Source organism: Mus caroli, chromosome 10, assembly GCF_900094665.2.
Source record: "Mus caroli chromosome 10, CAROLI_EIJ_v1.1, whole genome shotgun sequence".
NCBI lineage: Eukaryota > Metazoa > Chordata > Mammalia > Rodentia > Muridae > Mus > Mus caroli.
The window spans coordinates 19,231,278-19,248,017 of NC_034579.1; the positions used below are offsets into that span (position 1 = coordinate 19,231,278).

A 16,740-nucleotide genomic window follows, 5' to 3' on the forward strand; every position below is an offset into this window, starting at 1 on the left:
TATATATATATATATATATATATATATATACATGTATGTGTGTGTGTCAGAATAACAACCCCCACTCAGGAAATAGGTACTAAATTACATATATAATAAATTAGAGAATAAAGTTTATATTTAATCAATAATTTTTGTGATATGATGAAGAATTTTTCTCTTTACAGAATCAGCGAGAGAGATATTACTTGAGTTTGTTTTGGCTACTGAACTTTGAAATGTGAGAGATTTGAAAGAAGATGCACTCCATTCTAGCCCCCTCCTGACAGCAGACAAGGAACCCAGCCAGGCTCTAAGAGTCATTTCACAACATTTGCTTAGAAGGACCTCGGGCTTCTGACTGTCAAGCCTGCCTGGGGGCTCTCAGTTGCTTTGCTTGCTCTTCATTTCCTGCCTGAGCTTAACCTGAAATCTTTACATTTGGTATGAGTCATCTTTCCCCACCTCCATCCAGCTGTTTCCATCTGCTTCTGCCTGGTTATCTGCCTTAGGAAATCCTGTGAGCTGTGGCGAGACTGAAAACTGTCTTTGTGATTCACTTAAGTCTGAAGTCACAGAGTCACATTAAGGAATCCATTTTATGATTTTTATTCCAGGAACATGTTTTACGGCCCGCCACTTACCTGGCATTTGGTAAGAGTAAGGCGTCTGGCCTGGCTGTGGGGTAGAAAACCCAGGGCTGTAGCTCAGGCAGCCACTCTGTAACGGGGACTGAGTTTGGGAAAGCCCACTTTCCGTCTTGATGGCTGGCAACATCACACCAAGGTCTGTTTAGAAAACACACAGGCAAACCACTTGGTTAGTGAGACAACGGCCCTCGGGGCTGGGCCTTGCACTAGCGTGGAAAGCTACCAGCCAACAGAAGATTGCTGATGCGACCTACCGTAGGCAGGCAGGCTGTAGGGCTGTCCTGTCTGCGAGTAGGCTGTGTAGACGGCCGGCTGCTGCATCCCAGAGTACTGAGTCTGGCCTGCATAGGCCGACATTGTTTGAGCTGCTGGTGTAGAAAGAATGTGTGGATAGGGCCTAAATATCAGAAAAATAGCATTACTGTGGCAACAAAGACTGCATATCAATTCAGACAGCTCAGCTTCAGTGAAATCCTATAAAACCCAGGAAGTAATCCCACTCCTTATCCCCAACTTGTCAGAAATGAATAAAAGTTGAAAAAAAATGAGTAATTTTTTAAAGGAGCCCTAGGTTTTTATGTCAGCCAGTCTGTAACCCTAAACAGATAATATAAAGGTTTGGAGACTACATCTCATCTCTAAAATAAGCAATTGGATTTAGAGAGCATATTTAGTTTTCTCCAGGTCTGCATTTTTAAATTCACATCTGTACTAACTCCTTTAGTACACACTTGGGGAATAATGGTCGTGGCCAGCTAATGAATGTACTCACAGTATACCCACACTTATCACAGGTGTTCCAGTGATTATATATTAATTACAAAAGTCTACCTAGCAAACCTTCTAAGAATTCACTACTCTAAATTGGAAATATGAGCAAAGGAAGTGTCTTCTTGCAAAGAAATGGAATGCAGTTCTTTTCATTGGGCCATTCAGTACATGTTCCTTGGAATCCAGTCCTTAGCCTATACTTAAGGCATCCTGGTTGTAGAGGAACCTAACTTATTATATTTTAATATGCATGCATAGGAAAACTTGAATCATTATATATATCGCTAAACAAACAAGTTCAGATAACTCCAGTATAGCTAAACTGGAATTCGACCTATTTTTCCCTGTCCTTGAAACAGATGATTATGCTAGTTTTAAAAATAACACAGCAAATTCTCAAAAGTATGTTTGCTGTAACTTGGAATTCTAGAAAATATTTCACTAAGGGACTGGATTGGTGTTTGGTTAAAGTATGATCTCTGTATATTTTCTTCTAATCACCGTTTCATGAATTTTCCTTAAAAATAGAGGATAAAGTTATTTTAAAATCCAATTCAGTGCATATTTATTTAGATGCTCAAATGCAGATTAAGTTACATCTATTATTCTTGTAATTAGCATTACACATAGATTCTTACTTATTTCCAAGATAGCATACAAAAATCACTATATACTGTATAGTTGAATTCTAAAACAATATCCAGGTGTCCTGGTGTGAAGAATTGTGAGGCTTTGTCTGTCTACAGGCTTCTTGTTTTCCTCAGAGCAAGAGAACATCAGGGACAATAGGAATTTCCCAGATAACTGGATGTTTCTAATTCTTATAAAATATACTCTTTCACATCTAATCAAATCTATCACATCTAATCACATGCATCTGTCCAGATTTAATAGTCACATGCATACATCCTTCCGATTTAAAGTTCTCATATGTGAATATAAAATTAGCACACGTAAATTCAAGAAAAATCTCTCCAGCCAAACTGGCCGCCCTGGGCACTTACTTGGAGGGGTACAGCTGTGGAGAGTACTGATGTGCCGACCTGGGGCTGTAGCCGCTGCTTGTTATTACTGGAAGACACAAACGACAGCACACGGAGCAGCGCTCCATGAACACATCCTCATCACACAGTGCGCAGCCTGCTTAGGAAGACTGCAGATTCAACACAGTTTCTCTTAAACGTAAAGTTCATGTCTTTCTCAAACTCATTTCAGATAGAAGCAGTTGATTAGACACCATTTTCCTTTTAAAGGGCTGCTTTAAGTTTTGATGCAAGAGTTTGAAGTGTCTGTTTAACATTCCGTTTTCTCAGGTCCCTGCTATGCTCTTCTGTACTGAGAGCTTATTGGCCAATGGCTTTCATTACACAGTAAACTTCCATGGCATAAAAGTCAATGTTTTATATGTGCAAACTTATACCTTAAGCCCAAATACGATACTGGTATACTGATTCCATATTTATCCTAACTAAAATAACAATAATTGTTAAGAGATTCAGTTTTCAAACTTGCATCTCCTTATTGTAAAATGCTACTGTTTCCAATTTCGCCTGGCCTATCAATCAGGTGGGTGCTTAAAAATGTACAGTCAAAATATTTGAGTAATAGGAATGTGCACAGGCAGTCTGGGCTATAGATAAGCTGCCTCGCTTTGAGTGATGTAAAATGTTGTACCAATTATCTCTTCAAGCCTGTTTCGAACCATCAAAGATGATGTTTTGGGGAGAAGACCTTAAAAGGGAAAGTCAGGTTATTTCAATATTTCATTCAAATATGCACCCCGCTGTGGAATGTATTCAAAGGTTTGGAAGTCTTTCCCTCCTTTAGCCATCTGCCTTGACTAACACTGATGTACTCATTGCACATACATGGATTCTAATGTGTCCAGCCAGTTCCTTCCCAGCCGGTCGGTACTGGGCAAGCACACAGAGTGTCTTTATTAGGCCATCTGCTGTTCATTCACATTTCAAAAAGATTAAAGTAGTACACAACACAGCGCTGGCATGAGTTTAGTCTAATCAATCATAGTTAAACTTCAAAGCACTACACCCTTTCTGAGTTGTTCGTATGAACGGTGGAGCTAAACGTTTAGAACGGCAAAAAGTGACAAATAGGTTTAGGTTGCTGGCTGGTTCATGCAATGTGATATGTTCCTATGTCCAGCTGCTATCAAGTGCCCCTGTGGGCTTCACAGACATGTGTGCAGTGTGCTCAACATGCTGTGTGTCTGTCTTAAGTGTGTAGTGTTCTTACCCTGCTGCTTGGCTGGTAAGTGTAGAATGGAAAAATAAAACTTTAATTTTCACAGCCAACAGTGTCCAGCAAGCCCACCCTCCCCAATACTGTGAATCAGTTTTGAGAGTCATCGAACTGTGACCATAAGGGTGTTACATTCTAAAGATTTGGGGAACTGGATTTAAGTGAATTCTCTCTATATATTTGGAAATAAAACATTACCCTTCACTTACATTCTCCAAAACCAAAAAGAATTAAAACAAAACAAAACAAAACAAAACAAAACAAAAAAAAACCCCTTGAAATCAAATAAATGAGAATAGAGCCTTGTGCTATGTTCCATGGAAACTAACTTTTCATTATTCTAATTACCACAATATTGAATATTATAACAGAAACTGAGTTAAGAAAGGCTTAATTTCATATTGATTTTTCTGATTTTTGATAGGGAGTCCCTGTTGGGATAATCAAAATTTGAGCTGTCCATACTGATAGGCTATCCTCAAGATTGAAAAATTGTAGGGATTTCAAATAAGACAAAATAATGAGAAATATTAACTTATAACATCTTTTATTAAATCAGACAAAGACGAATTCTATATTCCAGAAAGCCCCACAGACCTGAAAACTATTCCGAACATATAGAACACATATTCCCTTCAATGAATGAATTTAGAGGATAATGTACCCCAAACACTAACGGCTTCATTGACCTTTGGGACTTGATATTAATATCTGTAAAACAGGTTAGAAGACAAAACCTTTGGCTTAGAAAACTGAGCTGATTATGAAAGCGATAAGAGTTCTTTACTAAATCTCATCCTTTTTATTCAGATCGATAACTGTCTAGGTATGGTAGGCAACAGCACCGCTGTTGGTTCTGTCGGTCCCTGGAGAAGCTGTCTCTCCAGGAAGATCTGCTTTGGGAAAGTCTGGAAACTGTTGAGCCATGCTTTGCCACCTCACAGTGACTCACACATTCCTCAAGGCACTGGATTCATTACTCTTATTGTGCTCGATCACTTCTCCCAACCGGGGGGAGCTGTGCTGGTACCTTTGGACTGTCTTGAGAATTGATTTTATAACTTAGAATGAATGCCCATTACCAGTTTCTCACAGGATGGGTTCAAGAAATGTTAAACCTTTACCTCCTTTACTATGATTTATTTTGTAACTTAGTGCTTCTCAGGGGGAAGAGAAGCGGCGGGGTGTACTTAGCCCTGTAGGGGATGTTTTGCGATACCACAGCCAGGGTACTACTGATGGTTGGACTACATGCAGAACTCTGTTGAGTGTCTCACACTGCAGCCTGCAGAATCACTGCTTGCAGAGAAGGTCCATTCTGGCCCTCTGCCATCCGTCCAGTAGAATCTCCATAGTTTTACATCTGAGTTTCCACTCAGGTAGCCACCAACCATGGGCAGGAACTACATAATTGGAAAGTGGTTGGTTTAACCAGAAATGTAGTTGTTTTATTTCAGTAAATTTTAATTTAATTTAAGCAGAAAAGTAAGAAAGTGTCTTTAGAGGTACTATTCAGGACAAGTAGGAAGAGGGTTTACACTCTTTCTTTCTTGGCCATCACCGTTTCCAGTCAGGGCCTGGAATCCCACAGTCAGGGCCTGATTGTCAGCACGTGGTTCTAGGCTAGTCTCTGCTTGACCATGTGGTCAAACCACTCTGCATGTCTTTGAGGACTTTCATATTCTTATTTGTAAAATGGGCTGCAAAGTTCTGAAGTTACAACCTGTGCATTGGCAGCTCATCTTTCAAAAGACGTGCAAATTCTTGAAGCACAGTAGCAGCTGCTTCATAATTTAATACACTCCTCCCCCACCCCAAACGATTTGCCTACATTTACTATGTAGAAAATTAACAATAGTTCTGGTTAGCAAGCACCACAGAGTAGTGAAATATGCTTGTGCCTATTCTTCTCCTATGAGGCAGGAGGCTTACTGAGAGTAATGCTCATTTGCTCCCATGTGTCTTAATGCCAGGCTGGCCCACTAGGATTGAGTTCTGTCCAGAGTACTAGTGTTTATGTGCACATAGGACAACTGCTCCAATTGGTGTGAACGAATAAAGCTGGATCATCTGTCTCCATAAAAAATGAAATATGTTTCATAACACGGCATTAGACTCAAGGCATCCCTCAAGTCTTTCTGCATAAAGCACACCCACATAAAATCCTTGCACATGAGAACATGAATAAACATAAAATATATTAAAGCAGAGCTACAGAACCAAGACTTAACTGCCGTAACACTTTTCTGGGCTTCATGTTTATCTTTGTGATATACACATTCTTTCTTGGGTTTCCCAAATTTTATTCATTAGATAATAAGCCATACAGAATAGTAATTTTAAAAGAGCCTTTAAGACAACTTAATTTGTACTCTTTATACCCAGCTGGGAGTTATCAGGTATTTATATTTGAAAAGGATTGATGTTTAAAGACATACTATTGTTCTCTTTGAAGCACGGGACCACTATCCCAGGCTGGGTTCTAATGTAACCAGCATGTGTTCTCCAGAAACCCATTAACCTGTAATACTTGTCTTTCAGCTGCCTACACAGGAGAACTTTCTTAAACCCAGAGAGGAAACAAGGTTATTTAGAAGGAATCAAATGGATAGTTTTACATCTAGAAGGGTAGACAGAAGGCAGTTTTTAATGTAATTTAAACGGGCAGGTTGAAGGAACAAAGTTAGCTATTATGGACCTAATTATTAAATTGATCAAGCAGTGTATAAAATAATGAAGAGAGCTGGCTCGGCTAATGAGAACATCATGGGATTTTTACCGTGCAGCTGAAGGATTGGCAAAAGGGTTCCAAACATCATTTCAAAACACATGTAATTTTAAGATAATTAGTTCTTCTGGAAGGTGGGTTTCTGGCAGACCTTATAACTGTGAAAACTCTTACAGCTTTGAGCCTGTGCTGCTCTCAAAGAGGAGGATGTGTAGGGACCCCAACGTGGACACAGAGACACGAGCTAAAGGCTTTACCTGACCCAGTAAAAGTGTCAAGCGCTCCATCTCCAGTCGTGGTAGTGGACTCACTGCTGTGCAAGGGCTCTGTTTTGACTGCAAGAAGAGACACTACGCAGAAGAACAAGTACAGGTGAGTTTTACTTCTAATCCACAGTAAAGGCCCTGGCTGCTACTTTTTTTTTTTTTTTTTGTAGCTATCATGGGCATGCAAGAGAAAACTTGAGAAGTGAACTGAGGAAAGGCTTTGTTAATTTAGCTTCTAAGTGGGCATGCATTTATAGAGGATTGATTCTAAAATCCTCTGGCTGGTCTGGTTCTGAGAGTCTGGCTTTGAAAGGCTGCGAGCCTTCAAACGGGAACCAGTAGCCCTTGGATTTGCATTTTTAGAAAACTCTCTTAAGCACACTTGCACACACTAACAGACAGAAGAGAAGTCAGGGTTCTCACCACTCAACTCAAGGAATCGCAGAGGTATGTACAACTGTAGGTTTTAATCTTTCAAAGAAAATAAAATATGTAGAGAAAATTGCATGAGGGTTCAATGGAGGCATAAGCAAATCCATGAAACCCGAGCCTAGTCTCACCATAGGTGAAAGACAAGACACTCGGTAAATATTCTGATAAAACAAACAAAGCAAAACACCAAAAGAAGTTCTTATAGTGCTGGGTACTTTCTATTTAACAGCATAACCTCTTCTTTCGATGACGTGATGACGTTGATATCAGTACTGAATGAGAGAGGATGTCTACAGCATCACAAGTTTCTCCATAAAATGCCTACCTACGTAATTTTGACAAACTCCTCCCTTGGCACGGAAGCGGGCTGGCACACACTGTCATTATTATCACATGCAATGACACAGCCTCTACTAATTTGGTCACACCATATTTTCCCTTTGTTGACAAAAATCCTACCACATGTATATATCATAGCAGTCAGGAAATAAACTAAGTTATTTTCTACTTGACACATTCCATGTGCCCTGGCTGTTAAGTGGGCTGGTGCAGTTAAGTAACTTAGAAGCAAGCAGACCACTACAGGAGAGAATTTAATACTAGCCGACCATGAGTCAGTGTGGTACAAAAGACTAGTGGGCTCATCCAGCACCCACCAACCAAGCAAGAGAGAAACATGACCCCATTAGAGAAGCGGCTGGCTAATGGGAAGCATGCAGTGATGTTACACCCTTCTGTAGCAAACTCAGCCAACCTCTCATTGAGGTCTAGCTTTAGTATATAAAAGTGAATAATAACATAAATTGGTAGGAGATTCAGACAACTATAAAGATTGAATGCAGGAAGTTAAACACACACACACACACTCACACACAGATACACACACACACAGATACACACATACACACTTAAGAATTACTTAATTTTGGAGAAGGGAAATTTAAGGTTTCTCTCTCTCTTGTTTTTAATAGTAGCAATAATCTGTTTAGTCTAGCCATCTGCATAATAGTGAATAATGGATCTGTAGTTACTACATTCAATAATTTGCCTTCACAATATAACCGATATACCTGATCTGCATTTACCACTGCAAAAACTACTTACTATTACAAAGTTATTTATTATGCATTCAGACATGACTAAGTTTTAGAATATGTACATTCAATAAACTTTGATTGGAATTTTGTTGGATCTTTATACTTGGCATTTATGGTCTGTGTACCAGTGTGAAGTTGTCATATCCAGACAGTAGCTCTGAGTATGACAAAAATGTGATTCCCTTTAGAGTAATTGAAAATACTTCACTATAATAAACAGCTGTAAAATACTGGGATATGCTACCAGACTATGTTATGCGTGTTTCCCTCATGGACTATTGTTTTAAAACACAATGAAAACCAGCATTGTTGATGCATTACCACACACTCCAAATGTGCCTATCACAGTCTAGGCAATCCAGATGAATGGATGTAAGCCATATAAATGACGAATTCGTTTACTCCCACAGCAGTTAGGTGACGCTATTACCATCTTTTCCAAATGACAGACTGAAGCATGAAGCACAAAATTGCTTGCCCTGATCACATTGCTGCTAAGAGCTTGAGTTTGTCACCAGCTGGTGAATTACAGGATCTGCTCTTTACACTGAATTGCCTGCTAATTGGGATTACTTCCTAACTGCATAAAGATAACACAGAGGATGGTGTAGATGGGTGTTTGTGAATCTGTCTCATTCAAAGTCTGCACCTTACTTCTTCTGATACCTGTGACAAAAGCGTAGCCCAAAGACTTCTGGAACATGAGACAAGAGACATCTTAGAGCTTCCAAATTCTAATATGGCTAAGTTCTCATTCAAACAAGTCTATGTCTGTAAACAGTATTGTAACAGAGATTTATTATACCTCTACTAAGATGTTTCCTTGTGAGACAAGGGGGGCAGAGGCGAGCTGAGTTTGTCAAAGCTGGTCTAGAAGCCTGACACGTTGATGGTGATTAGTGCTGTTGCCATGGATACGAACTTCAAGAGTTGATTTAGGCATCACTCAGCATTGGTTTTGATTATAATTTCCTGAATTTGAAAGCTTCAGGCAGTCAAAAGGAGATCGGAGAAGAGAAAAAGAGGTTTGGTCCCATTCATAATTCTGGTGACATCTTTCATTAATTTAAAAAGTCTGTATTCAGGACAAAAGTGGTTTATTTTACTGAGGAAAGCCATCCCCTGGAGAGAATGTGAAGAAATGCAGAAATACTAAGAGGTTCCCAGTGTTCTAACATGAATGGATTTTAAAATGACAAGGTAACAAAACTGATGCTAACATTTGAAGGAAGAATAAGTACGTTAATGTCAAATTCCTTTTTCTTTGCAGGCAAGGGTAGTATAAAGCAGAAACGGGCAATGTCTGTGGTTATATAACACTGTAGAATCTAGCCCACAGGAGCTAAGCAGGGCTAGGCCTGGTTAATTCTTGGATAGCAGAAAAAGGAACAAAATTTACTATCTTTTTCCAACAGGTAAATTATTTTTACATTATATGGTCATTGGTAAATCACTTGCACTCCTAGGAAAGTATTAAGTTATTTTGTTATTATTACTTGAAGAATGGGCAACTTGCTAATAACAACTATTCCAATTTTTCTCAATGGTGGAAAACTCAAAAAGATAAATCAATACTTTTATATCATTAAAATTCTCATAAACATTAGGACAAGGTTATTAGACTACTTCTAATACTATAAGATATGCTAAGTAGCAGAAAATATACATTACACCAAATTACAAGTAATCCTTTGTAATAGACGTCGTCTCCACTGGGCTCCCAAACATGCTTGGTTATGCTCCCACATTTTCTGCCTTGCTTTTGTTTCTGCGTTTTTTTTTTACAGAGAGAATCCTCTTATTTATGTTGAAAAATCATGGGAGTCATGTAGGAAGATGTCACAACAGGAATAAACAGCCCACTTGTATTTCAAAAGGGCGTGTGACAATGGTATTAGCAGAACTCATGAAAATAAAAGCATGCAAAAAAATACAGAATGCTTCACAAATGTGCGTGTCATCCTTGTGCAGGGGCCATGCTAATCTTTTTTGTATCGTTCCAAGTTTAGTATATATGCTGCAGAAGCAAGCACTTGTTTCTGCATTTTTAATGACATATAATAGATATTATTCAGGTACAAAACTGTCTTTTAATGTTATGTCCATGGTGATACTAGAAAATTTTTTATTAACAAAAGAAATCTCTTTTTTCTTACTATTTTTCAAAATATAAAAATCCAAATTCAGTATATATTCACAAAAATATTTTTTAATTTTGTAATGTTAATTTTGTAAACTAGTATATGTCAAGCAAGTGTTGTTATTACCTATTTTTAGGATAGCCTCCAAAATCATTTACATATTAAAAATGGAAGAAAAACCTTGTATAGCAGATAGCTCCAAATTTTCAGCAAAAATCAAATTCCTGCATCAAATACTTTGAATTAAAATCAACAGCCAAACTCAAATGTCCTGGTTTGAAATTTTTGAGGCTTTTTTCTTCTGCATGCTTAAAATAAGAAAGCTACAATACATTTATCTAGAAGTGGGATAGAATAAATCTCATCGCGTCCAGGATCGCTTTGAGATGTAACCCTTGCTAAGCCATTCCTATAGCTGGGTGCTTCGCCTAGAGACAAACAGCAGAACTGCACTTTCCCGTACTTTAGCTTTTTAAAAAATACTTGCCATCTACAGAGCATGTCCAGACCAAGTGTGACACTGTCGGCAGTCATTTATAGCTTCTGAATTCTCAGGTCATTTCTCATGCCTGTTCCCAACTCAGTCTTCAAAGCAAAGTTTATCTTGTCTCTTTAGAGTATCTTTAGAAACTAGGCTTAGCAGCAATATGTGGTAATTTTTTTTTGTGGAGAAATTTATTTTATTTTCAGAACTTAACCTTAGTCTGTGGAAGGCAGGTCAAGTAATTTACAGTTTGTACTTCATTTTCAGAAGTCTGTGCTTAAACTGGTATGTATGTAACGCCACACACTTCCCCCTCAACCTTGGCATACAGCTAATTCTTTCACACAGCATACTTTGGTCCTGTTTTTTCCTCTCCCAACTGCTCCCAAACTCTTGCCACCTTCCTCCCCACTAGCTTCAAGTTCTTTCTCTATCTCTCTCCCTGACTGTTGACAGATTCTGCTAAGAATCTCAACAAGAAATCTATTGAGAAGATCCGGTTTACAACACTACCTGGACGCGAGCATCATTTATGTTTGTCCGGATAATACATCAACTCAAAAATCTTAGGCATGTCTGTCAGTGCCTTCTCTTCCTAGGTGGACACTAAATATTTAATTTTGTGACAGAAATTGATGAGACAGTGGATGATTGTCACCCTACAAGAATATAGCAAGAGCATAGTTATAGAATACCAAGACAGTAGAGTTTAGTAGCAGGAGACTCTCTTCCTAAATAAATAAGGAGAAACAAGTTCACTACCCGTGAGTTATTGTCTAGATGAGAAAAGTTCTAGAAGATTCCTTTATATCTATTTCAAATGTTACGAATACAGCTAATGACAGCGTCCTGTTTTTGGTTTCCCCAATCTTTTTGATCCGGACTTTTCAAGCTCCACGAGGAGTTAAATCATCTCCTGCTCTAGTCGCTCACTTGGCTTGGATACTCCCTGGCTTCCATTGCTATTTTCAAGTCTGTTTCGCTTTGTGCAGTGTTTTGGTGGCTGACTGTTTGGAGCGCTGGGGTTTCTCATTTTCTAGTACATGGAATGGGATATAATTGGGTCTCACTATGACTCAATTAAACAAGAAAATAAGATGTACTTTTTTAACATTGTCCAAAGCCCTCTCATGAGATCTAAGTATTTGTATATGATATGTATATGACTAGGCCAATGCTCATGACAGTATTTCTAAAATCCAAGTCAGAAATTACATGTATCTGGAAGAAGGTTCTCAGATCCCTACAGATTTTTTTTTTGGTCTAAAATACACCAATAGACTTGCTTCATTATGCCAAATATGTTCAATGGCCTGTATTTTTAGGGTCTGGGAATGATTATAAAGCAATGTAAGAACACTTTATGATGTGGAATCTGTATTCCAGTGTTTGAACACAGCCAGCCTCATGTATTTAGGTAGTGTTCTCTGCTGTATTTGTGTACTAACAGCAGAGCTGAAATAATTTCATGTTCATGCGACTCTCATAGCTTCACCATTGACTTATATGTTAAGCCCCGCCCCCTTTTCCCTTTCTCCCTGCCAAGTAGTCTGCGTGTTAGGATTATCTGCATACAGTGCCACACCTTCCTACATTTTACATTTCATCGAGTTTTACAAATGATAAACATTTGAGGTGAAAATGTGGCTTTCAACATAAATCTACAGATAGGTTAATATAGTCGAAACTAAGGTGATGTAACTTCTTAATTCAGTTTAGGAAACATGAGATGCTTAGGTGACATAAGGTAGCAGAGTCTTAAGGTCATGTTTCAATTTACCTAAAAAGCTTATAATTAAAGGCCATTAGATTTTGGCTTTGCTTCTGGTTTTATTGTAATAAATTTATCAAAGGATCTAAATCTAATATTAAAACCAGTATTAAGATAAAGTAAGTACAGCCAAAGAGATGACTGACCAATAAGAAGTGCAGAGAACCTGAGTTCAGCTCCCAGGACCCATATCCCGGGCTCACAAGTACCTGTAAATTCCACTTTAGGGCCACACACAGAGAGATCTAAAACTAATCATGAAAATAAACCGTTTAAAAGTATTTTGTCCTCAATAAGAGAGACCAAACAGGAAACATTTGTGTCATAAAGAACTGCTGAGACATCATTAAAATTTCTCTATCAGTGTCTGAGAACCCATTTCATCAGGGGTTATTACTATTAACACTTAACAATTAGATCAAAGTATTTCTAGCTTACCAATACTACAGGGTTGGTTTCTGTTGTCCAGTTTACACATTTGTAAATTCAGAGAATTTGTAGCGTAAGAAATATTTTCAAACAATGAATGTTTCCTTAAAAAAAAACTATTCTCTAATTATTATGGAATTATCTATTGAAAGAAAACTATAGTGGTATTTATTGCCAATCGATTTATCTACTAACAAAGATGCCTGCAAGGAAGATTAGAATCTTCCTTTCATATTAAGGAGCTAAGATGTGGAAGAACCAGGAACTTGTTTGATGTGACACAGCCAGTCAGTGTATCTGAATGCTATGGGCCAGATCCATTGTGCTTCTGCTGTACACATGCTTGCCCTTACAGACCACCTGAGCATAGGATGATGGGCCAGGAAAATGTGGTCCTGTACACTTAGAAAGATGCTCCTGGGTGAGATGACATGGGCCGAATGAAACACTCAGTGCAGGAGTTCTCCATTGTAACATTACATCACACATTGTAACCATTTTAGAATAAATATCAGTGAGCCATGGATGAATTTTCCATTGTAATTGTTTAAAAAAAACAGCAAAATTAGAATATTTTGTAACACAAGATATTTGTAACACAAAAAAGCATATAAAATTTAAATTTCAGGGTCTATCAGTACAGTTTTGTTGGAACTGGGCACTGTGCCTTTATTTACATACAGGCTAGAGCTACTTTTGCTTCTACACAGTAGAGATGAGCTGTTGGAGGAAACCAAATGACTGACCTACCATCATGGGAGAGCATTTACCATCTGGCTCTTTACCAAAGGGAATCAAGAATAGCTACATTCTGGCAACACTTTTTAAGCATGGAAATGGAAAATATCTACAATTCAAATTATGAAAATATAAATAATAAATATAATACTTTTTATTTGTCATGTATTTTAATTTAATCTGAAATAGAGCAATGTCCAGCCAAACTCTCTATTTTAATGCCTGGGTGTGATCTACGATTTCATTTAAATCCTAAGATGGAAGGCTCTGTAGGCCTGTGTTGGTCTTGTTTTAACTTTCGATTGCATATTAGCATTTATTCTGGGAGAATGTTTACATGTACGGATGAATGCAGTCAACATCAATAGATTGGAACCTTTTAAGAGACTTAATTTATAATTTTATTATTTATTCATTTATTCAGTTAGTTGAGAATGAGTTTTACTATGTGGACTGGACTTAAACTTTTGAGTTTTCTACTAAGCAGCTGGGAATTACAGGCATATTCTACTGTGTCATGCTAATAATCTTATAAGCACAGCTGTCACTACTAGTAATTTTTTAAATGGTGGACTATTGAATGCTAATTCTATTTTAGATTCTTTGGAATATTTCTCAAAGAATATAAGATAGTGAAACCTTGTAGTAGTATTAAGACTATAAACTATGGCCATACGTAGGCAATTGGATAATTGAGTTTCTGTGAATGCTTACTGGCTTAGCCTGCTCTCATTGACATGATTTTGTTGAGCTGAAAGAACAACATACGAAACTGATAATTAGCTATGAGTAAATATAATCCCCAGTGGTGTAGAAGTATGAAAATATAAGAACCTCCCCTCACTGATCTAAGCATATAAGATTAGAGTGATAAATGATAAGAAAACTGCAGCCAGATGTTAAACATGAACAGGTACAAGGCCTGTTTACTTGCCGGTTTTAGCTTATAAGTGTAGAACATAGAAAAGAGGGGCAAACATAGAGCAGACAGCAAACCAGATGTCAAATCCACACACCCAAACACATGCAGTGTACCATCGGCTCTCATACTTGTTGCAGAAGAGGGGGTGTTGCAACTCAGCAGCCAGTCTGCTGTGTTTAAAACAGTCATGTTGTCCCCTGAGAACAGGAACAGTATAAGAGTTCATCATCTGAAGGCATGCTGAGTGTCCTTGGGCAATCCTCAGTGCTGGCACCAGTTTCCGACCTTTCAGCAAGACTCTAACTGTGTGCCTTCTGCGCGTTAGTGCATCAGGTCTGCTTTGGTGCTCGTAACTGTGCGTATGAGTCATGGACTCCCCACTCTTCTTTCAGACAACTTCAATTGTCCAGTCTTATTATCTGTCCTCAGCTCTGACTTTAAAGGTAAATGCTCATGCTCTGGGGATGTTGACTAAATATCCCGAAACACTTGCAGTTCCAAATCCATCCATTCATTAGCTTGAAATTACAGATGCGTGTTTAGAGACAAGTTAACAAGGGAAGTGTTAATCTACAAAGGGTTCGGTGTAACACATTATTAAAGTGCAGGGTAGGTTGCAATGCACACAACTTGACAAGAAAACAATTCAGATTAATTGGGAAGGGGTATATCAGTCTCACAGATACAAGAAAATATGATGTGGCAAATGCTGATATCTGACCATATGAATAGTTTGTTAAGTAAAACAGAGTTTCCATAAACTTGACTTTGGTACCTAGGCTGATGGTGAATAATTTAAAATACAATTTATGTATTGCTTGTTTGTATATGCCATGGTGTCTCTAAGTGTACATATTTTTGCACACTTGGATCATATGTTCTGACAAACTGAATGCATTTCTTAAAAATAATAATGAAGAATATTTAAAATAATAACTTATTGTCATAAGTTGTGGCATTGGTTGTGACCTAATAAAATGAGAAAATGCAATTAATTCTCTTTCGTATAAATGCTATGTGTCATAGTATTTTTTTTTTAAAAATGCAGTAGATATAAATATTTTATTGCATTTTAAATCATTTGCAATAAACACCATTTTAATGAAAAATGTTGGGATAACACTTTTTATTTAAATTTGAAACTAAAACAAAAATATTGAATATGCAAATTAATGCACACACATATATGTGGTGATATCTTTTATCTATAATTTTAAAATTCTGTGGAATATTTATAGGGGAAAATATGAAACGGTAACCTTTTGAAATCTTTTGAAATATTTCTCAGGACTAATATATTCTCTATGTATGCTCATAGCTATAGATAAGGGATTCAACTTTGAAGATAAGTAGAACACTTATAAACTAGCTGGATGTTTCTTGTATGTAACTCTGATCACAGCATCAGTAAGAGGATTGCTATTTATTAACAACCCCTAGTATGAAGCTTGAGGCAAGCCCTTAGAGGTGACTGTGGGCATCTTTGGGATGGCACTTACCTCCTGTCCCATTTGTTGTGACCGAAGTGCTGCTGAGACCAGATTTATCCAGCTTGGAGCTCCCAGGCGTATCACTGCCTCCAACCAAGGCATGGGGACTTGCTAGGTCTTGCATTTCCATAGACCTGTTAGAATAGGAGCAGCAGAGATCAAACTGACATTTCAGCAAACATTTTTAATTTCTCCTTTCAGTCTTTGAGTGTTCATGTATGTCAATGGCAGCACACTGAAAATAGGGGTAGAATCCACTGTGAGACAGCATGACTTGTTCTGCTGTGCAATCCTACATGCGTGTTCATGTAATGATGCCAAGAAAAGGTCAGACTCTGATCATGACTGTCGACTTTGACATGGATGCTGTCTTGAAATAAATCATTCCTGACAGCAGCACAGAGGAACGGGAATGTTTAATTCCCGTGACTCGGCAGCTCCCGTCGCCAGTGAGGAAGTAACCCGTAGCCAGAAGTAAACACAACTCAGAAGCTGGAAAGAACCCAGATGTCCCTCAACAGAGGAATGGATACAGAAATTATGGTACATTTACACAATGGAGTACTACTCAGCTATTAAAAAG

At 38.0% G+C, this 16,740-nt stretch overlaps 1 protein-coding gene and 1 non-coding gene across 6 annotated transcripts in view; both read right to left on the reverse strand.

Moving 5' to 3' along the window:
* Eya4 (EYA transcriptional coactivator and phosphatase 4) overlaps positions 1-16,740 on the reverse strand; it is a 254,932-nt gene that overhangs the window by 54,652 nt on the left and 183,540 nt on the right. For all 5 annotated transcript variants that reach the window (XM_021173761.1, XM_021173760.1, XM_029482164.1 and 2 more), the window contains 5 exons: positions 16,167-16,291; positions 6,645-6,737; positions 2,405-2,471; positions 884-1,026; positions 624-767 (listed from right to left, as the gene is read on the reverse strand). In XM_021173761.1, the coding sequence (XP_021029420.1) occupies positions 624-767; positions 884-1,026; positions 2,405-2,471; positions 6,645-6,737; positions 16,167-16,291 (572 nt within the window). The remainder of the gene's footprint in view (positions 1-623; positions 768-883; positions 1,027-2,404; positions 2,472-6,644; positions 6,738-16,166; positions 16,292-16,740) is intronic.
* Positions 10,109-10,215, reverse strand: LOC115032290. The gene has a single exon (XR_003837930.1). It is a non-coding gene; the product is annotated as a U6 spliceosomal RNA (small nuclear RNA).